Below are 23,712 nucleotides of genomic sequence, written 5' to 3'. Positions count from 1 at the left end.
TAGATTTGATTGCCTTTGTGTCATGAGTAGAAAGATTCGAAAGCTGGTGATAGGGACTTTGGAATGTTAGCTATGAGGATGTAAAGTTTGATTAATGGGATGGAAGAGAGGAGATATGATCAGAATATATGAATTAAGAGGAGATTTTAGGATAAATGGAGACGGTATTTTTTAAAATGGTATGAAGGAAGAAACAACAGCTAATCTCTGCTGTTTCTTCCTGAATTTCTTAATTGAATAAAATTGCAATTAACAACAATATGAGGAAAGATTTTTTTTTTTTTTTCAGAATAGTGGAATAGGTTGCCATGAGGATTTGAGTGCATTCAGTGAATATGCAGAGGTATGACAGGTAGAATATGAATAATGATTAGTGTAACTCTCCTGTTGAGTATTAAGATTCTGTATTGCTTTGATGATAATAAATTCCAAGAAAGTTATGTGATTGCACTTTGTAGGAATTCTTCCTCAGTTTTGTTCAGTGTGAAGGCCATTTTTTAATTATGCTATCACATGTGGTATGTATTTCCACTAGCACTTTTCATTTTACCATTTCTAAGTATGAATCGATGTAAGGATTAGAATCAAGTGCTTATGCCCAGTTTTGATTAAATTCAGATCAGGAGTCAAATGCTATGTTTTACTAGCTCTTTCATTCAGTTCACATAAAATACATAGCATGTTTTTGTCCAAGTATGCAGTTTGAATTTGACTTGCTAATGTGTTCACATGGAATGTCATTAAGCTTTACTAATTGTTTAAAGAAAATATGGAATGTCAGAATCTTTTGATGTCTCATATTGTTACAAAAGTTATAATGCATTTTAGTTAAATGTTAGTTATAAAATATTAAGTTATTAAGTCATACTTTGTCTCAATGAAAATAATTAAATTCTAGGTTAAAGAAGATAACTTAATCCATTGATGACTTATTTAAGCTTTGTATTATTAGATTTTTGTAAGTTATATCATTGAATGTGAATGCCCTCATTTTTCTTCCCTAGGTCGTGCTTTGCGGGGCAAAGCATTTTATAATGTTCATGGCAAAGTGTACTGTGAAGAAGATTATTTGGTAAGAGTACTTATCTATAAAGTTTGGCATATACTTAAGCTTTATGTATGTTGATTCAGATAGTCCCATAATTGATAATATACTTAAACACTCTACTTGAATGATCATGCTCCACTGTTGGTCACTAGACAAAATTATCAGAATTTGTGAATTGTCAAATCAGCTTTGAATTACAAGTATTCAGTGGTGCACCCAGAGGGGTGGGGGGGAGGCAATGTCCCCCAAGAAAAAGGGAATAAAACAATAGAAAATTTTCCAGAAATCTTTTCCTAATTAATAAAATTCATTTTTTGATTTATGTTGTATCGTGTCTTCTATTTCTATACTACTTATGAATTAGCAATCATTGCAGATGCTCAGTCATAGGTCATATGCGATGCATAGTGTGCATTCTCAAATCGTCTACTCAATTCCCCCCCCAAGATTAAACCGTGAGTGTACTATTGCAAGTATTCAATTGCTTCTCTCATCTTTTAGAATCAATAGATAGAACAAGACCATATTTAGAGTAATCAAGGAAGGACAAAGAAAATATTTTTTTAAAAATTAATCGAATTAAGATATTGTATGGATCAGATCCTAATTATAAGAACATGGTACTGCTGCTCTTGTGAACCTTACATCAGGAGATGTCTATCAAAGGTGACAGTACCATAAACATTTAGCATGTATTATTTCATAACAATTTAAAAAACAAACTTGTTGATAGTACTGTTTTATTAGGAATAACTAACTAAAAATTAAACGATGTTTTGACATCAAGTTTAATTTTTAGATAAGTTGTGTATGTATATTCATGTATGTACGAGAGTGGTCTGAAAAATTCTCGGCCTAACATTGAAAAAAAAATTTATAATTTCAAAATTATTTTTAGTTTTCAACATATCTCCCTTAAGACTAATACATTTATTCCAGCGATACTCCAGTGCCATTATCCCGTCCCTGTAGTGGTTCTCAATAAGATCTGCAAAATACCCCTCTACAGCTGCAATCACGTCTTGATTCGAAGAAAAATGCTGACCAGTGGGGAAGAGACAGAAGTCAGAGGGAGCCAAATATGGGGAATAGGGTGGGTGTTCCAACAATTCATAGTGCAGATTCCTTAATTTTCCCATTGCCAAAACACCTTTGTGGACAGGTGCATTGTCCTGATGAAAGATGATTTTTTTTCTTCTGCAAACTGGGTCTTTTCTCACAAATTTTTCCGTCTAGTCTGGTTAAAAGATCAGAATAATATTCCCATGTTATTGTTTTACCCTTTTCAAGATAATTAATAAACAAAATGCCTTTAGCATCCCAAAACACCGATGCCCTGATGGAATTGACTTTTTCTTCTTTGGCACTGAACAACTGGCTTCTGTCTACTGTTTGGATTCTGGTGTGTAATGGTGAATCCAAGTCTCATCCATAGTAATAAATCAATGCACAGAATCAATTTTATTCTTGTTAAAAAGCTCCAAGCACTGTTCAGAGATTTACATGCGAGTGCATTTTTGATCTGCTGTGAGCAAGTTTGGCACCCATCTTGCGCAAAGCTTTTTCATTTGTAATTCTTCATACAAAATATAGCCTACTTGTTCTTTTGAAATGCCTATAGTCTCAGCAATTTCATGCACTTTGACTCGTCAGTCATCCAATACCATATTGTGCACTTGATCAATGATTTCTGGTGTTGTTGCACTTTTTGGACGTCCTTCACGTGGATCATCTTCAAGGCTGGTATGCCCACGTTTAAACTTGGCAGCCCATTTCTTAATTGTCGAAAACGAAGGAGAAGAGTGCCCATAAACTTTTATGAACTTCGAATGAATTTCTTTTGGCATTAAACCTTTTACAAAGAATTTTATAGCTGAACGATACTCAATTTTATTCATTTCAAGGGATATGGACAACCCTTTTGCTTCAGACAGCTATATAGAATGACTTGCAATTTCACATGGATGCTTATGACAGATGTACCAACTTAAAAAAAAATCTTGCTGATAGTGTTCCAAATCTATGGTCAAGGCCGAGAACTTTTCAGGCCACCCTCATATGTATGTGCATACATACATGTGAATACAAGGTAAACTTTAGTAAGTTACATTAGTAAGTTTCTAGATGGTGTTTGTTCTTTTTTGTTAAGTTTTGGGTTTGGTAGAGGAATATTTGAAATAATTTGGGTGTCTGGATGGAAAGGGAAAGTTAAGGTTAGGACAGAAAGATGGACAATAGAAATCAGTATGTACACTTATGTTAGATGTTCAGATAATAGGTAATGATGGAAAAGTTTGGGGAAAGATTGAATATGCTGAAGTTCGGATGTTGTAGCTGACTATGCAAAATAAAATTGATTTCGTAATAATTTTGGTGAGTAAAGTGAATACCTACAGTCCTGTTTTATCTCCAGTGGCTAGAGAACTTTTATGTATATCTGGTTAATACACTTATTTGGGATAGTCTAAGAATTCTACTTTATTTTTGGTTAAGAACATAAAACAGGTTTTGGAGTCTCATTTATAGGTCATTTCCAATATATATACCCTCAAGGGTATACAGAATATTATGATAATGCTACATAATTAAATTTACATCATTACTGATTTTGCCTTTCTTGCCTGAGTCATGTGAGTTTGCTGGTCACATTTCTCCTTATATATACCATCTACAGCATTTTCTTTTTCTACAGCGCATGATATTAATGAGTACTGATATTTCTCATCTATATAACTCCTGCCTGATTAACCCTCCTTACCTTAAGTGTACAATTTAATATTGTTTCCTCTAGATGCCTCTTAACTATCTCCTATGCACTTCTAACATCCTTCCATTGCAGTGTTTTATGCCATGGCATAGATTTCAGCTTCCTCCTCCTAAGCCTGCCATAATTACCTGCCTTGTAGTTCAACATATACCACTTTTTGACAGAATATTCTTAATGTTTTACAATCTCCCAAGTCAAGACAGACTGCATGGTCAGTTTTGCCAATCGGAGGCATTGTGGTCATCTTGGTTATGAATAGTTCTTCTGATCCTATGACCAGGTTCGGTACTCCCACAACCCTAGTCCTCTTATCACATGCTACCTCAAGTAATTATCTCTCACTAGGTGTATAAATTCTGTTTCATTCCTGCCATGCAATCTTTCTTCCTTCCAGTCTTTATCTCCATAGTTGAAGTCCCCCGTAATAATCACTTGATCTGTGTACTCTTTGTACTAATTTGCTGATGCATGTCTTCCAGATTGTCCGTGGGATCCTCTAATCTATAGCAACAACCAACTGTATATTTTGTCTTACTGGCCTTAATCTCACACTAGACTGCTTCAAACGAATAGCCACCACTATCATCAGCAGTATCCCTCCTCCCCTATCCTATCTTCTCTATCTTCATTGAAATACTAAACCCTTCATATTCTAGCTTTATAACTACATCATCTGCTGTTAGCCAAGTCTCACTAATGCTTATAACTTTTGGCAAGGTTGCACTAACCGATGCCAAAAACTCCTCCCTCTTGTTCCTGATACTTCTAGCATTAGTATATAAAAACTAAAGAATCCCTTTAGTTCCCCAATCACCCTTACTCCTGAATTGACTACTCTATTTAATATTTTTGTTTGAGAGACTAGATTCTTCACTTGGTCATTCTGACATTCACTTGCCTCATGGGTGACTTCACACAAACTCACCTGCTTCCACCCTAATTGCTCAAGTTTTCCTGAATTTGTACTTCAGCATGCTCGGTGAACAAAGCTTGCTAGACACCTAACACCAAAACCATTTAGATGCAGTCCGTCAGCATTATGCAAATCTTTCTTTCCATCAAATGCACATCCACAAATCCTGCACCAATCCTTCTGCACAACCTATGTATTAATTCATTAGCTATCAATGCCCTCCTCCTCATTTCACCTCTGTCATGGCAGAGACTTACAATCAGTTTTTCTTTTAACAACTCCTTTACATCCTCACTCACAGAATACTTCTCACTTCTCAGAATCAATTGTGCCACCAAGATAATTTGTTCTTTTGTCTTTTTGCATACAGATGCTGTGACTAATATTGAGAATTTTTACACCAGGGAAACATGATTTTATTATACTTTCATTAATTACTCTCCTGATCATTGAGTCTCCATACATAACTTTCTCCTTAACTTATTTTTCTCATTTGTTCATTCCGTCTTTATTATTACTTCAGACTACCTGTAGTCTGAAGCCCTGCTAATCTCTTGCTGCATTTGCAACTTTTCAATTTCTTGCTTTGTCCTGAAGGATAACATTCAAGCATACTCTTTCTTTATTTATGTCCATTTTGTTCTCCAATCTTTCCACTGCTGCACATTTGACATTAATTCTAACATTTTCCATTCTATTGTCAATACTGTCCACATTGTTAACATTTGCTCCACTCTCATCACCTAATTGCCACTCGCTACCATGCAACCATGTTTGCCATGTGCTCATCTATCAAACGGCAGGCAAACATGGTGGGAGAACATTAGATCCCAGTGATCTGCAGAATAGGAAAGAAAAGCATAGAAAAAAAGAGGAAGAAGAAGAAAATTGCCACCATAACTGGGAAGTCCCTTCCACCACAAGTTGCCCACGTTGATGGGATATACTAGCCTAGCTGTGAAAACATGAAAACACTTCACGTGCAAACTTTTGTTTATTTATGCTTGGGTATAGGAATGAAATAAGAAAATATTTATTTTCTAATAAAAAAAACAACAAAAGAACTTGATATAAGTGTTTATGGCTTTAGCATTTATTGATCGGTTTATTTGTGGCTAGTTTCATGTGGTGCAACCTGTGGAGTTCCAGAAAGGGATATTCTAGTGGTGTGCTTGCATTTCTTTAGCAGGATGAGTGGTCCTAGATGGTCCAGCTAAGTTCAATCAGCTTGTGGACTTTCTAGGTTTTTGGACATTATTAAATCTACTTCTCCATGGTCCAGGAACAGCTCAGTTTCCTGCAGTGCTGGTGGTGTGCTTGCATTTCTTTAGCAGGATGAGTGGTCCTAGATGGTCCAGCTAAGTTCAATCAGCTTGTGGACTTTCTAGGTTTTTGGACATTATTAAATCTACTTCTCCATGGTCCAGGAACAGCTCAGTTTCCTGCAGTGCTGGTTATGGCATCTGAAGGGATCTTGCAATTCCATTTCTGAGTGCATTCATTGTCTGTCAAATAGTGGACAATTTATGTGTGGCTTTTTTTTTTTTTTGATGGATGGGAATTTCTAATACTGAACCAAAAATCCCTTTGAGCATGAATCTCAGATTTTTCAAGGGTGATCCTCACAAAACTTCAGCCAAGCACAAATAGCATAGATACATTATCATCATCATTTTCCTGATATGTACTCTCAAGAAGTGTACAGGCTACTATGACAGTACTATGTGATTAAGTTTACATTATTAGTAATCTCCTATCAACAATTTTCCTCCAAATTTATTACTTGTCAGCACTCCAACATTGTTGTATCTAACATTTTCATCATCCTCTGGATCTTTTTCCTGCCATCTTGGCATCAGATGCATGTTTCACTATCTTTCCTTTCTTTCTGTTTAAGTGACCATATCATACTGCTTTAGATTTGCTCTGCTCACACATTCTTGAATGCTAATGATGTCAAGTTCCTTCCTAATATTTTTTATAGTATTCCAGTATTTTTAATACTTCTGCCATTGATGCCTATTCAGACATCAATGGCAGAAGACATCAATTGTTGTCTATTCAGACCAGACCCCCTATGTATTCTCAGAACTTCCATATCTGTGGTCATCTTTATTTCTAACTCAGTTCTCAGATCCATAACACTAAATGTGACATAAATTTATTCTTCTGGTTCCCCACTATACCAGACATAGTTATTCTTTTGTCGGTTTCTATCTTTAATTTACCACCTTCATTAAAAACTGTGCCTAAATAACTGAGATATTTTTTGTATAGGTTTTCAATGAGAACCTATAGAAAAAATGTTGAAAATGCAGCTGAAGTTTCCATGTTCCTGCCTGTTTTCATAGTTTTGAACTTTTTTTATCTGATTTGAGTCGCCCTAGCATTGCACTACCAAGTGTTGGCTTATGTTTGGACTCGCCAATCTTTATATAGTTTTCTATATTCGGCATGAAACTCTTAGATTAGATTTCCTATCTTTGAGTTTCTTATTTGGCTAAGAAATAATGTGGTATTCAATATCCACTTAATTTTGAATAATAAACTTTTATATTTTATTATTTATAATATTAATTATAAAATTAAATCTAATTATAAATTATTTACAAAATTAATTTTATACAAACTTAATATAATATTGTTAATTATAATATTACATGCATACATAAAGATTAAAGATTTTTTTTTTATTTATTTTTTACATAGTCTGGAAATCTTACTCTTGAGACCAAAACATGAAACTTTTTCAAACCAATTCAGGCTGACAATCTCACACTGGTCATTGAAATTCATCTCTCACTTAAAGACAAACATCCATGGCTGGATTCAAACTCACAGCATGTTTGTTGGAGAGTGAGTACAGTAACCACTTAGTCAACCAGGCCAGCCAGTTAGTTCTTCATGCATTCTAACTTTTATCATAGCCCAGTATAGTTTCAGATGCTCTTCTCCCATAGTCCTAAATGAACCTTTGGGTCATTCATGGCTGGTAGGTGATACTCTTTGCTAGCCTCCTCCAGTCGTCTCGGTCTCTTGTTCTTGATGTCAGTTGAAAAAGGGAGGAATTTGTCCATTTTTTGATGTTATCAGTCCATTTTAATCGAGGTCGGCCCCTAATCCTTGATCCCGGAATGATTAGTTCTAGGGTTTGCTTTGGAATGCCATTAGCCCTCTCCACATGTCCGAACCATTTCATCTGTCTTCTTCTGATGACTGTCAGAATATTTTCCCTTTTTTTCCCATCTATTGAGTCAATCAGTTTTTGGACATTTTCATTGGTTTCGTGAGCGGTATAGGGAATTCTCAAAAGTCTTCTGTAAGTTTCAAAAGACAGGAGTCTCCTCTCATCTTCCTTCAATAAAGTCCAGGCCTCACAACCATACAAAAGGACAGAATTCACCAAGGTGTCAATTAGTCTTAGTCTGGTTGTGATTGTTATTCTGTTATCTCCCCACAATGGTTTTAACTTCTGTAGGGCCACGGTTGCCTTAGCAATTCAGTTTTTGAATGACCATCTTGACTCAATGTGCTCCCTAGATAAGTGAACTTCTTTACATTCTCAATTTGCTTATTGCCAATTTGTATCTTTAAGAATTCGATGTCTGATTTTGAGATTATCATTGTTTTTGTTTTTTGTAGGTTTATGTATAATCCATATTTTTTTAATGTTCTGAAAACACGGCTCGTTATCTCTTGTAATTCTTCTTCACTTTCTGCCAGAAGATCGATAACATCAGTGAAACGTAAGTTATTTATTCTTAGTCTGCCAACTACTATTCCAGTGTCATATTCATAAAGAGTTTCATCTATGACATATTCCAGAAAACAATTAAAAAGAAGAGGGGGACAAGATGCATCCCTGTCTTTCCCCCCCCCCCCCCCCATTCTGCCTGGAACGGTTCACTGCTGTAATTTTTAATTTCAATTCTCACATCAGATGAGGAATAAAGAGATTTAATAATCCTAATGATTTTGTTGTCAATACCATAATGTTCTAAAATTTTCCATAATGCCTTGTGCCATATTGAGTCAAAAGCTTTTTGACGGTCTAAGAAGTTGTGACAGATTATTTTGTTATGTTCTATGTATTTTTCGCCTAGTATGTGTATTGTAAAAATATGGTTGATTATACTTCTGGACTTCCGGAAACCTGCTTGTTCATCTGATAGTCTGCTTTCTATTTTATTTTCGATTCTTGACAATAGTATTTTTAACAGGATTTTGCTTGGATGACTAATCAGGCTTATTGTTCTCTAGTTGCTACATTTATTGCTGTTTCCATTTTTAGGGATAGGTACAAGGACAGAAGTCCGTCAATCAGATGGCCAAGTCTCTGTGTTCCATACATCCTGGAATAAATTTAGCAAGGTGTCTATGATGATGTCACCTCCTTCGCATATCAGTTCCACTGTGACACCATCACTTCCCGGTGATTTTCCAATTTTTGAGGAGCTAACTGCTGCAATAACTTCTTCTTTTAATACCGGGTAATCTCCTTCCTCTGAACCTCCTGGCAAAATTCCGTCCAAAATATCATCGGTCAGTTGAGGGTCCTTTTGAAAAAGCTTGGTTGCGTAACATTTCCATCTATCAATTATTTTCTGGTTATCCGTGATAGGAGTTTCATCTTCTATGCTCCAATTAATTGTGGTAAAAGGTTTGGTTAGCTTATTGATAATTTGAAAAATACTTTTAGAATTATTTTTATTTAAGTCCTCTTCTATATTTTTGCATTCATCCAATATCCATAAGTTTCTAGCATGTTTGATTTCTTTGTTAATAATCTTAGTAATATTTTTATACTGTTCTCTATTATCACCACTATTAATATGAGATTTCAAATATCTTCTTTTGTCGCATAGGTCTAAAATATTGTTGGTTATCCATGGTTTATTTATTTTCCTTTTGTATCCAAGGATTTCTTCAGCTGTCTCAGTTATCTTTTGTGAGAAGTATTTGGTTTTAGATTCAATACTATTATGTTTCTTGAAGCCTGTGTCAAAAATTTGTTTTAATTTGTATTTATATAGTGTATTTATTTGGGGATCTTTTAATTTTTCTATATTATATCTTTTACGAGTTGATTTTGTAGGTAATCTTTCCTTTATTTTCATATTCACAGTTGCGATGACCATATCGTGGTCGCTGCCAATGTTGGCTCCAGGAAATGATCTGGTTCTTGTGAGGTTGATGGAGTTTTTAAATCTTGTGCTTACAAGGATAAAGTCAATTTGGTTGTGTGTTTTACCATCAGGGGAAGTCCATGTCCATCTTCTGGAAGGTTTATGGGGAAATAGAGTGTTAGTAATGGTAAGTTCATTTTGCGAGGCAAAATTGATCAATTCAAAACCTCTTTCGTTTGTCTCCCCATAGCCATATGGTCCGACAAATGGGAGATAATCCTTGCTGATGTCTGTTCCAATTTTGGCATTCCACTCGCCCTGTACAATCAAAAGGTCTTTTGTATTCACTCTGGTGATTGTTGCATTAAGTTGACCATAAAACTCCTCTACTTCAGAGTCCTCATGATCTGTGGTTGGGGCATAGACCTGTATGATGGTGATATTGAGTGGTTTTCCTCTCAGGTGGACTTGAGCAATTCCATGACAGAATTTCGTGATGATTTGTGTATCAAAAACCCGACACCTTCCTTTCTGCTGCAGTCACATCCAGAGTAAAAAAAGCAAATGTCCTTCATCTGTTGTTAGCTCTCCTGTTTTGGGCCATCGAATTTCACAAAGTCCTATAACAGTCCATTTATATCTTTTTAGTTCGTGTTGTAGTAATTTGAGTTGACCTGATTGTAGCAGAGTCCTAATATTCCAAGTTCCGGTCATTAAATGGTTGCGGAGTCTGAATCTGGATCCAGTTTTTCCGTTATTTTTGTCAGTGGTAGCGCCAGTCGCTAACTTCGCATTGCTACCCCTGGAGCTGCTACCAAATGGCAATACGGACCTTGTTGAACTGGGCGACGTTTGAGCCGGCATGGTATGCTGTGTTAAATCCTTCGCCATGAATATCTAATGGGCAGTAAATTAAGACAGATGGTGCCAATCTCCTCTTCTGTCTTTGCCTGCTAGCATTTAGCTGGACATAGTGGGATGGCCTTCATGCTTTGGGAGGCCCTACCAGGAGTAATGATACTCTGACATGCTTCGCCCATCCCACCCAGGGCCACCCCCCCCCCCCCCGCCACGGTGAGGCAGCATAGCAGAACTTGGGGGGGGGTGTATTCAGTATGCAATAAAAAAATCAAAACAGCCTCAGTATCTCATAATACTCAGTATTCCCCCACCCCAGCTGGTCATATCATGCATTATAGGAAGAGACTACCTCATCATCAAATTCCTGATGTGTACCCTCAAGGGGTGTACAGGATATGATAGCACTACATGAAAAATTTACATCATTACTAACTTCCTATCTACAATTTTCATCCAAATCAATCTGTTACCTGTCAAGACTCCAACATTATCATATCATATATTTCTATCTTCTAAGGTGCATTTTTACCATATTAATCTGCCTATATCTTGGTCTTCCTCTGGGTCTTTTTCCTGCCAATCTGGCAGAGAACACTTGTTTTGCTAATCTTTCCTCTCCCATTCTCTTTAAGTGACAATACAACCTGAAATTAGCTCTGCTAACACATTCCTGGATGCTAACAATGTCAAGTTCTTTCCTAAGATTCAATATAATATGATGGTACAACATGACAGAAAGAGACCATTTAGACCATTCTAATCTTTATTGAGGTCTCATAAGTGGGAGCTAAATCCATGGAGTTACTGAAAGCTAAATTGTTATAAAAGTGATTTTCTACATACAGTGAGCAAAATGATGTAAAGTAGCTAGTCATGAAGATACTGCACCCATATCCATAAGCACACTTCTGTTTGCTTATGTTTATATATAGGATTAAAAAAAATATAATTTCTTGTCAAATATTATTTATGAATAATAAAATTTTACTTTGCTATAACTAACTCTACACCTGCCTGGTTGGCTGAGTGGTTTAGCATATATGCTTTCCACTCAACAGGATTTGGGTTTGATCATTTCCATGACCATGACATTTGTGATCATCTTTAAGTGGAGATTAATTTCATCTTATGGAGATAAGACCATTTTCCATCTTATTTTGGAGGCTTTGAAGTGGTTTGAAAAAAATTCATTGTTTTTAGAGCAGAGTTTCTGGATTATGTTAAAAAAAAATCAGTAAATACACCAAAAGGAATAGGATATCAGCCCACTCAAAAAAAATTTATAACTTGATGTTACAAACTACAAGCACTTCATTGTCATTTTTATTGTATTATTTTTGTATGTTTTTTGTCAAGTAAATTTTATCTTTTTGCACTTACAAATTCATTCATAACTTCAGCTGCTTAATGTGTTAGTACAGTTTCTGCGATGTCTCTTATATCCATAATTATTCTTGATTTCTACTTTTATTTAATTAATAAAAATATATATATATTATTTAATATTCTATCTTCTGAATAGATATGCTTAAATGTTGGTGGTTATTCATAAGTGCTTCATGGTATGAACAACACCAGAAGTAAATAAATACATTTGTTGAATATTAATGATGTTTTGCTAGATTCTAGCTAGCATCTCCAGAGCACAAATTGCAACTGTATTAAATGTACAGCATTTAATACAGATCATCACAGCATTTAACACAGATCAACAATTCAAATTGTAACTGAAGGAAATGTCCTAACAAACACCCTCTACAGGTTGGATGCTTGTTAGCACGTTATTATTTGACACATCCAAGGACTCATTGCAGGAGGATACCCCATATAATGTACTGTCTCATTTTCAGTTAGAATTTGAATTGTCCTACAATGATCTATTTGAATGCTGATTGTTTATTACATTCATAATATGTGATTTGTTGATGCTAGTTAGAAATCCAGTGACATATTAGTAAGTTCAATAAATTATTTTCTTCTTCTTACTTCAGTACACTTTAACAACTGAATATGGCTTTAACAAGTTAGTTATAAAATTAATGGTTGGACGTGCACCTTAAAGGACAAAGTCAAAAGTACTTCCTATTCCTTCAAGAGTATCTCCATAGAAGCCGGTATGCAATACAAGCATACATACATAATTTAACAATACTTTGACTTTAGCTCCACTTTACAAAGTGGAGCTAAAGTCAAAGTGTTAAATAATTTTCTCTATTAAATTTATTTTGAATAGTTTCCTGATTAAGTGATTGTTATATAATCAGCATTAGAAGATTTTTATGCATACTGTCAGATAACTTTAAGAAAAATAGTTTTAAGCTGCAGTTTTCAAATTAATATTATTTTATGTAGTATTCAGGATTTCAACAGACCGCAGAAAAGTGTGCAGTTTGTGGCCATTTAATAATGGAAATGGTATGTATTTATATATATAGAAATTATTGTAACTTAAATTAGATGCTGTGTGATAATTGCTTTACAAATGTATCATTTATGTTTCTTAAAAATGACATTGTGGTATACATAGAAAAGCACCTCTCACAGTTCATTCAGCATCATAAAAAGTACAAAATAATGATACATTCTAAAAGATGGATGGCGACAAAGCATGATATGCCTAATGCAGGATGTTATGTTCTATTGCATGGTATCTAGCCATTTATTAGCAACTTAGTATTCAGCTATGCTTCGAAAGAGGCTCTGTAACTGATAACACTTGTCCACATGTCACACTTGTTTGTGGTAGAGCCTCCATTTACCAGTCTGGTTGGCTGAGTGATTAGTACACCCACTCTCCAACCAGCAGGCTGTGTGTTTGAATTCTGCATTGGGCATGGATGTTTGTGATTGTGTTTAGTTGGAAGAGGCATTTCATCATCCGGTGTGACACTACTGTCCTACCTATTGGAGGTCTGAAGTGGCTTGAGAAAGTTCCATATGTGGTCTCTAGAGTAAGGTTTCCAGACTATGTAAAAATAAAAAAATGCAAAAAATTATATAAAATTGATAAAAATATTTAAAAAAATCCTTAGCCCACCCACAGTACAGTTATAGTACGAAAAAAAAATGTACTATAGATTGCATATAACCTTTTGTGGGTGAGAGCAACATAAAAAAAAAAAAAAATTCTTCAGACTATCATTGTTAGTCTAACCATGACGTACTAACTCTTGTGATGATCCATGTTCCTGGCCAGGAACATAGGTCATTGGAAGGTCATTATAGTGCATGTGAAAACAGATACTTCACTCAATGTACCTGTCATCTATTCTCATAATTCTTTCAATACAAATGTCCAATTGGGAAAATATAATCCTTCTTTGCCTAGAAAGGCGGGCACTTCCTAAAATTCAACGGGAAAAAAAAAATGTCCAAGAGATATACTAGTTGAAACACCCTGGAAGAATTCAGAGCAACTCTTTATGCAGCATCAAAATATTAATTAATATTTTGATTAAGGAAATATTAATTATAGTTAACCCCCATAAAACCTTGAACTGTTCCATAAGAGTGATATCAGAATGGTGCCTCCTCGATGTTCCAAATAAAAGGGGATATACTGAACTTGAGGAGTGTTGGCCATACAAATACTGATACCATAGGAATGTTAATCTAATGCCAACCAGAAATATCATCCTTTTATTTAACACTCCAACATCAGTTAAAGCATGCTATTCCATCTACTTTGTCAGGCTCTGCCCCTAATTTTTTGAGATGCTTCAATTGCCATAAATGTGTTCAGAATGCCTGTTGTGGCTCTGTAATCTGTGCCTGATGTGACAGCAAAGAGTTTGAAAATAAAAAAAAAATGCATATAAATATATACCTAAATTAGCTGATTGTAAAGGAAAACACCGATCGTACTTTTAAGCAACTTAAAGGTAGAAAGATGAGAAAAGGATTTAAAACAGATTAGAACATTACCTGTCAGGAGACAAACAGAAATTATACCATATTGAAGACATGTATAGTGGAAACCCTTTATGATGAAAGGATAAGACTAAAAAAGGTATTTAAGGGGACATTAACTGACATAACTGTTGCCCCAGCCTTCTCACAATTACCCTAAATTCTTTGATTTATCAATTAGCCTATTGCTGATTAGAGCACATTAAGAAATCTAATCTATATGGCCTCATACCAAAGGTGCTACCATGAAATGAGAATTCTTTACTTTAAGTAAGTAAATAATAGGGAAAAAAACACAATATAAAGAAAAGCCTCCATAGACATGCCAACATAAAATTGGATACCTCTGTATCTTTGAATAAATCCAATTCAAAATTATTACAATTCCAAATATGCTGGATGGAGTGGAATTTGGTATTTTGGATTATTTTCTTGATGAGGAAGACTTGGACACTCACCATCTACAACATCCTAAAATGATAAAATCCAAGATAGAGAGAAACAAAAGCTCACATTCAACACTGGAAGCAAGATGGATCTACCAAACATAAATAATAAATATATTCCTACAGTGGCATGGATTTAACCAAACCAAATGACATCAATATCTCCTTGCAGAAAATTTATTTGGAATCTGTTGAAGATTCTCAAGATAGGATGTTTCAGAATTATGTATACATGCTTTAAATATGTGTATTTCCTGAATATTATGAATAATTTTAATATGCTTTTTAAGCTGAAGAGCATACAATTTTCTACCCGAATCAAACTTCAAACTGGTCCCCCCCTTCAACACAGATACATGAGCAACATCTCTCTTCAACAGTTCTGAAAAGGTACAGGTCAGGTGAAATTTTTTTTTGCTTCATCCTGTAAGGCCCTCCACATTTTTTCAGTGTTTGTGGCTTGTGACCGTAAACATAATTTTTCAAGTGTCCCCCATGTAAAAAAAAATCCAAAGATGTGAAGGGCCAAAGGAGATCTTGGAGGATACTCAAAATCACTTCATCTGTGACCTATCCATGGTTCAGAAAATTCAGCATGGAAAAGAGTGTTTTCTATCCTTTATGTTGAAAGTTTTAAAGGATTAAACTAAATTTATTATATCCTTTATGTTGGTATCTGTACAAAAAAAAAAGAGAGAGAGAGCTTAAAGCAAAGAAGTGTGTTTAATACACAAAACATTAAAATAATTCATATTGTTCATGAAATACACTGCTCAGAAAGAAGTCAATGGACCCCCCCCATGGGCAAGGTGCATTGTGCCATGTAATGAGTCATGTGTTTGTAGCCAATGTAAATTGGAGGAATATGATGCTCCCAAGTCAGTGCAACTGTGTTCAGGTGAAATGGCAATGAGAAAGAAACTGACAGAGATTGAAAGAGGTGTTGTGAGAGGATGCCATGTTGCAGGCCTATCTGTTTGGAAATTGTTGACAAATTGGGTCATCCCCAGTGAAACCATACTGAGATGGAAATGCAGGAAATCAACTGCGAGTGCTACCTACAGTGGGCGACCCACCAGACTTGCCGAATGTGACTATAGGGTGCTATGAAGGATAATATGGGAAAACTCCCATTCGTTGGCCAACATGTTGAATGTGGAGTTCTAGGCATCAACTGGAACATGAATCTGCACAAAAACATTCAGAACCCAAAGCTCACAATGTGGGTTTCCACGGTAGGGCAGCAATATGCAAGTTCTACATTACCCGAACCCACAAGCACTGTTGTCTTCTGTGATGATGCAAAGAGCATGTACAATGGGATGTGAAAGCTATGTTATTGAGGGAAAAAATCACGTTATATCCTCTACTGAGCAGATCAATGGGTGTAGGTGTGGCAGATGCTCACTTGAATGTCTCTTACCAGAATGTGTAACCTCAACTGTGAAATTCGAGGTAGTGGTGTAATGGTATATTGCTATTTTTCTTACAGTGTGTTATAAGGCTGCTGCTATAAGACTGGCCTCCACAGAGCCCTAATCTCAACCCTATTGAACACCTATGGGATGAACTGGAGCATCAGATGAAGTTAAAGGATGTCCACCCAATAACAGTCCAGTATCTCATTATGTGCCTACAGAAGGAATGGTTCAAAATTCCCATTGATTTCTCTTGTATACTTGTGGAAAGTATGCCCTATTGGATTGCCACAGTCATTGCGGTGTAAGGAACGTCTTACACCTTATTGATGTGGGAGCCATGGCTGTTTGTTCCTTGCACTATGGTTTCTTGACTTCTTTCCAAGCAGTGTATACATATTTAAAGTGCATGTACATATTTTTGAATCACCCTAAATGGGAGGTCACTATGATCCATAAGGAATAGATTAGACTGCACACAAGGTTGATAGCTCTTCCATTTCCCTATCTATTAATGAATATCAGTATAGAGACAGTTGCAATCTGACTTTTAGTAGGTCCCTTATCATAGTTTACAGCATTTATGTCAGATGTGCAGATATATCTCTGGATGACTGTGGCATTCATCGGAGGTTCATCTGTGAATGGCTAGAATCCAAGTCTTCCTTGCCAAGAAAAAAAAAATCTAAGACATCAGATTCTATTTCCATCCAATATACTTGGGATTTTAATAATTTTGGATTTCTTTGTAGATGCAGAGGTGTCCAATTTTTGGATACTGCTGGCATGCCATGGAGGCTTTTCTCTATGTTCAGGTGGTTCTACTGTTTAAGTGAGAAGTTTAAATTAACACGTATGGGTGTCATCATTTCCCTCTGATACCACTCTTATCCATGGATGACTGTGTTCTCCATCATGGATATCATGGAAATGAGATCAGCTGGAACATATTTTAGTAGAATTTGATTCTGCATTGGTCAGCTATCTCCTATCATTGAAACTGGATCATGATGTATGCAATAATAATTTCCACAACTGCAGTTTCCAAAACATGGAGTTTGTTTCACCTTTTCTTAAACTATGGTGGAATGCATAGCTGCCATGAAAGCTCAAAGCAAAGCTTGTGGGCATCATCCACATATAATCCACCACTATAAATCTAATCATCTTCAGATGTGCTTGAGCACGATAATTTTATATTAGAGTGAAATAGGACACCTAGATCCCGTTTGCATTTCCATAACCAAATCAGCCAAATTAAAGCAGTGTGGAATACCTAGAAATTGAAGGGGAGTTATATAACCCCAAGTTTTGACCCTGAAATTTAATGGAAGTAATTGAGGACTCAAAAACCAGTTGCAGATGTCTTTGTGGACTTTTGCCAGAACTTTGGCAATATTATCTTATACACCTGAATTGCTGGACCTGAAATGTAATGCTGAAACATATGATTCTGATCTCTTCAAATGGTCTAGAAATCTACAATAGGCAATTCAAGAAAGAAGAACTTAAAACTGATACTTTAAGTTTTTTGCTTTGCTTCAATGTCATCCAAGTACTGTGGACCAGATGACATCATTGGTTCTGTAGCACTTGGATGACAGTGGTGATAGATGACAAACATCTGTTATCTTCCATGGATCAACTGCTCTATCTCTACAACAGAATTTTCTATGAGGATGAATTTCTGGATTCCATTTGTAGCAAATGTTAATTATTATTATTATTGCCTCCCAGGCCAGGTAAGCATCCAAACTTTAAAACAATTGTCAATAGCTCTGATTAACAGCTTGTTTGTGCAAAACATTGGTGGGTAAAATGATTAACTCATATTTTGTAGTTTCTAGAAAGTAATAACCTTTATTTCAAGACAATCTAGCTTCCAAAAGTATCAACTCTAGGTTTGTTAAGGTAGATTGGAAACATCCATTAGAAATGCTTTGCTAAAAAATGAGCATTTGGTATCTGTTTCTGTTCAAATAAAGGAAGATGGGGAAGAAATAAGTACACCAAACATTCCAGAATGTGGCTGGGATGTTTAGTGTACTTAGACCTATGCAACTTTAGTCTTATAGAGAACCTCCCTCTTTTTTATTATAATTTTTTTTAGTTCATTGAACTTGCCAAAAGCAAGCACTAGAAATATCTGTATTAAGTGACACTATTAACTATCATAGTTAACTCGATAACAGAACAGCTTCCTCCTATCATAACCAATGTCCTCTGCATTGGTAGTTTTCACCAACTTTTGTCATTCACATAATATGAGGGCAACAGACAGATAGTTTGCAGGAAATAATTGACTGTCTTTCTACGTAGGCATCAGTTTGTAAATGGATTTAAGTTCTATCCACAGAAAACTGTTTGTATGCACTTTTGCTGCAGACTTAGTCTTCATCCATTTGCAACAGTCCAAGTTCTTGTAACTCATATTCAATAACAAACCAGTATTTCTACCCCACATATGATAACTATTAGATAAATGACAGAGAACAATGAACATCATATGTACACTATCTCTTAGGACACAAACATGTTCTTTGCTCCACACATACTGAGCAGATTAAGACTCAATCTTTACTTCTGCTAGAGACAGCACATGCAGATAGTTTGAATCCTATTCATTGTAAAGCAGTTAGAATCATAGATGGTACATGTCAAACATTACCTGTTCCTAATTTTTATGTTGAAGCAAATGAATCTCTTTGTACAGACTTGATGCTAGCAGCTGTCTTTACAATATGAAATCAAAATAAAGTCCATTCCAAGCCATCCCACATGGACAACTATCTTTTGTCCAAAGCAAGAAAATTTGGACACTCATGAGATTTGCCACATCTCTTTAGTTTACAAATGAAAGCACTGTTACAAGCTCTAGAAAATACTACATGAATGCCACTGAACATATATGTGTTTCCACACTCGATCATGCTTCCTGTCCCCTCTATCAGTTCTTTCAAACACAAAACAATATATTCTGATTTCTGTCTGTCTATATAGAACAGACACAAATCAGAATGCCATTAAAATGAGTCTACCAATGTTAAGAAAATCTCACTAGAAAGAAGTATCTATATAGCTGCATGCTACATGAACTACTCTATATCAAATTGAAGCTACCAAAAGTGCATCATTCATTCACTATGGGCATTAAAAAGTTGGTTTGCCATCCACATCTGCATTAAATCGGGAGGTTCCTTTTGGATTAATCTCTGTTGGATCCTAAACCAATTTTAGATGAAGAGAAACAAGGCTGCAAACACTGTAGCTAGGTCACTTTAAGAGACTATCACTAACCTGTTCACTGCACAAGTTATAAGTAGATCATAAAAAAGGCTACTATCCTAGTATCAAACATTGTGGAATATATAAATAAAATATTCCAGATGAAGCCTGAAATTTGGCAATTCTGTCTGTTCAAGGACAGCAGAGAGTATACTGCTTTAATTTCATTAGAGAATGAGAAAATAAGTGTGTAAGACAGACAGATGGAAACAGGGAGGGGGGGGGAGGATTCAGGGCATACAGGGAAACACTGTGTGTGTGTGAGAGAGAGAGTTTGATGCCCAAAGAGGAAGTGAATGTGTATGCAGAAAGAAAGAAATGGGATCCTGGTTTGTAGGGAAAACATTTGGATTTGAAGAAGGTTCTGGGATGGGCAAGGAGAAAAATGAATGGCTCAAAGAAGGCATGGAGAAGTTGTATCTAATAAGCGGTATCAGCAAAACTTGTTATAGATCCAGAAATGAGCTGTTATATTTGTATGTGAATGCAAGATGTATCAGAAACAAGGGGATTGAAATTGTTGCATTGATTGAGTTCATTCACCCAAAATTGTTGGAATAAGTGAGACGTGGTTGGATGAAGATGACATCCTGATAGGAATAGAGATGGAAGGGTATGATGTTTTTCGTGAAGATAGAAAAAGTAAAAAGGAAGGTGGAGTGCTATTGATGATAGAAAAGGAGTTGTGCCCATGCAAAGTGGAGATGCAAAGAAAATAATGGCAGTGGTTTGAGGCAGTATAGTGTGAGATAGAGGTGAATAGAATGAAATACTTAGTTGTGTAGGGCAGTGATCATGAAATGTTTAAGCAAATTAGCCAATCAAATAGTAAAAGGGGTGATCATTTATGCATGATTTTAATTATGGCAGTGCAGATTGGGATGATGAGATATCAACCAGAAGTAAAGAAAATGAATTTCTCTAGTTTTTGAGGATCTACGACTTCAAGCAGTATGTATCAGAGGACACATGAGGATTTGAAGGTCTTGAATTTTTGATCATCTGTGGATGTCATTATAAATGAGGTGTCAAATCTCCCTCTCTCCATTTGGTGAGAAAATCCATCTAGAAAATAACTATGAAGTTATTTTCTAGATGGTTGCCAGCCATGTGAGAAAAGGGTATTTGTAGAACTACAAGGCTGGTGATTATGAAAAAAATCCTGAGATTTTTTTCATAATCTACAGCTTGAAACTGTAGCATGGAATGACAAGTTGGATGGAAAAGAGACCAATGCTGCTTGGGTGCTATTCAAGAACTGTCTAGTAGAAGTAATTATAAATGTATTCCAAGGGTGTCAGAAGGTTAAATAAAATAGGTGTGAAATGGATGAATGAAGGGATTAAGCATGCAATACAGAGGAAGGCATTATGGCGCAACATAAGTTAGGAAGAACAATGTGGAGTAGAGCAGATGTTGGGGCTTTACAAGAGGACTTAAACAGACAATGAATGGGCATGGGAGAGGGAATGACAGTTCAATGTTGCAAAGCATAAGATTTTAAAATTTGGAAAACAGATGAGATATAGAGTTTACACTTGGTTGGAGATGTGTTGTTGGAAGTGGAGGAAATAAGAGATCTTGATATGATGATGAATGGGATCTAATGTTTAATTGACATTGCTAAAATTGTGAGGACAAGCCAGTGAATGCTGGCAATGATGCAGAGGACACTGACTTGTAGAAAGGAGATTTTGGTTCCATATAAGGACTTCATTAGGCTATATGCATGTATGAACTACCATGCACAGCTTTGGTCACTTGGTTTTCAAAACAATGAAGAGATATTGGAAAGGGTCCAGAGGCAAATTGACTAAGGTGGTATATGGTCTCTAGAATGTTGAGTATGAAAAAAGGTTGAGAAGATGTAATTTATGAAGTTAAGTGGATAGGAGGAGGGGGGGGGGATATGATAGACATACAGGTTGGTAAAGAGATTTTATAGGATTAACATTGAAGAGGTTTTTCATAAAATGGTGGTAGATGGGAAGTAAGCAAGAGGTTATCCCTGGAAGCTGTATAAGGAGGGTGTGAGCAATGGAGTGGGAAGCAGGAGTGACAAATGATTAGAATGCGTTGCCGGAGAGTGTGGTGAATACAGAGATGGTGAATATATTTAAAGCATGGCGTGATGAATTGTGTGTATGACAGTGAGACCTCCCATGATGAGTCTCTTGACTCCATAGTTGTCTGGGGATAAAAATAATAATTATTAATATTTTAAACTTGGTGTTTATTATCACGTAAAGGTATAATGCCAGATGATTTTTTCCGCAGTTGTTAGTGTACATCAGTAAAAACTTGATGATTTGGGAAAAGAAAGATGGGTGAAAGATTTCATTTGAAATTAGTTGCCCCCACCTTTTTTTTTTTTTTTAAGTAAAAGCACAAAGTCAAACATGGCCACTCCTGTAACATGCAAATAAACATTGTTTACTCTAAGAATGGTTGTGATAACTTGACAGATATATTTACAGTCGTGCAGCATTGCAATTAGTAGTGGTGACTAAATTAAAAATTATCCTTTTTCCTTATCTGTTTTGAAATAGGAATAGGTTGCATATTCTTTACTGTCACAGAAAGTATACTAATATCACTTCCCATATCTCATCACTAATGTCTCATAGACATCTTGTATATGGATTCCAAGTGAGATATGCAACCAGCATGCCAAATATAGTATACCAAAGAATGAGTATGTGTAAACAAGTTTTGTAAAATGAGTCTCCTATCATGATGTTCAATGCTACAAACTAGAACTACTTAAAAACAACATCTATAGAAGATGCACAATGACAACTTCTAGACTTTAATGAAATGCTAAATGTTGCCAACAATTAAAGCTTTAGATGCTACTGTAGTGCGACACACACAAGGCACATAAATGAAATGGCCTAAGAAGGTTATGTACCAGATTTGTAACTGTTGAACTCCTTTCAACAGTTACACATTGAATTAATGAATGCTAGCACTCTAAATTTTTAGTATTGTTGCTTAAATATTGCATTTCAGTTTCTTACACATTTCCCCCCCCCCCCGCTTCATGCCATGAATTCTGTACTTCTTATATGCATACATTTTATAGATGCAAACCTTAAATTTCATTATTATAATTAAAAATCAAACTTTTCTTATGTTTCTGTTACAAATTTGTCAGGTTGCTTGTGCTGCTTTGCTTCAGTTTTGAACAACTGTAGGACTAGATGAGATCCTTATGAATGGTCAAACATCTCTCATCATCTGTTCTACCTTTTCACCAAATTATATTACACAATATAATTTTAATTATATTGTGAAAATGAATTTCTAGATCCCTGTCAAAGAGCAATTATTATTATTAATTATTATTGCCTTTCCAAAGACAGATACAGATCCACAAATGCCAACAAAACATCATTCAATGTCTCTTGACCTGCTGCCTATTCAAGATTTGGAAAAAATCGCTAACTCTCATCTTTTATGCTTTCGGGAGAGCAGGAATCTTTGTTTTCCAAAACAATGTGATATCTTTAAAAAAAAATCATTACAAATTTGGATCATTTGTGGATGTTTCTATTGATGCTTTCCTAAACAGTTTTATTTTGATTTTTTTTTTATCAAAAAATTTCCAATTGAATCTTCCATGTCAGAGGGCAATTACCACTCTCTTGATACTTTCTCCAAGAGGAGACTGTCTCAGAAGTCTGTTTTAGGTGTTTTAGTTTCCTCCTCCATGGTAAGTCTTTTGACTTACCATGGAGGAATAAACAGGCTTACTCTTTGTCTTCTCCATAGACATGTGTGGGTTCTGATATAAAGACAAACTGATATGAGTAGCACTAGCACCTAAGAACCTGATATTTGAATTTCAGTTAGGAAAAATGCATGTGGTTTTGCAGATGTAAATGAACCTTGGAATTAATGTGACATATTTGCAAAGTGAATCTGAAAGTTGTTGGG

At 35.5% G+C, this 23,712-nt stretch overlaps 1 protein-coding gene across 2 annotated transcripts in view; it reads left to right on the top strand.

Moving 5' to 3' along the window:
- jub (LIM domain-containing protein jub) overlaps positions 1-23,712 on the top strand; it is a 242,515-nt gene that overhangs the window by 98,503 nt on the left and 120,300 nt on the right. For both annotated transcript variants that reach the window (XM_090398070.1, XM_090398071.1), the window contains exons 3-4: positions 1,005-1,072; positions 13,068-13,130. In XM_090398070.1, the coding sequence (XP_090254196.1) occupies positions 1,005-1,072; positions 13,068-13,130 (131 nt within the window). The remainder of the gene's footprint in view (positions 1-1,004; positions 1,073-13,067; positions 13,131-23,712) is intronic.

Source organism: Typopeltis vanoorti, chromosome 9, assembly GCF_054136105.1.
Source record: "Typopeltis vanoorti isolate ZY-2024b chromosome 9, IOZ_Tvanoo_1.0, whole genome shotgun sequence".
In the NCBI taxonomy this organism is placed as follows: Eukaryota; Metazoa; Arthropoda; class Arachnida; order Uropygi; family Thelyphonidae; genus Typopeltis; species Typopeltis vanoorti.
The sequence above is the reverse complement of the archived record's forward strand: the minus strand, read 5'-3'. Positions and strand labels throughout refer to the sequence as shown.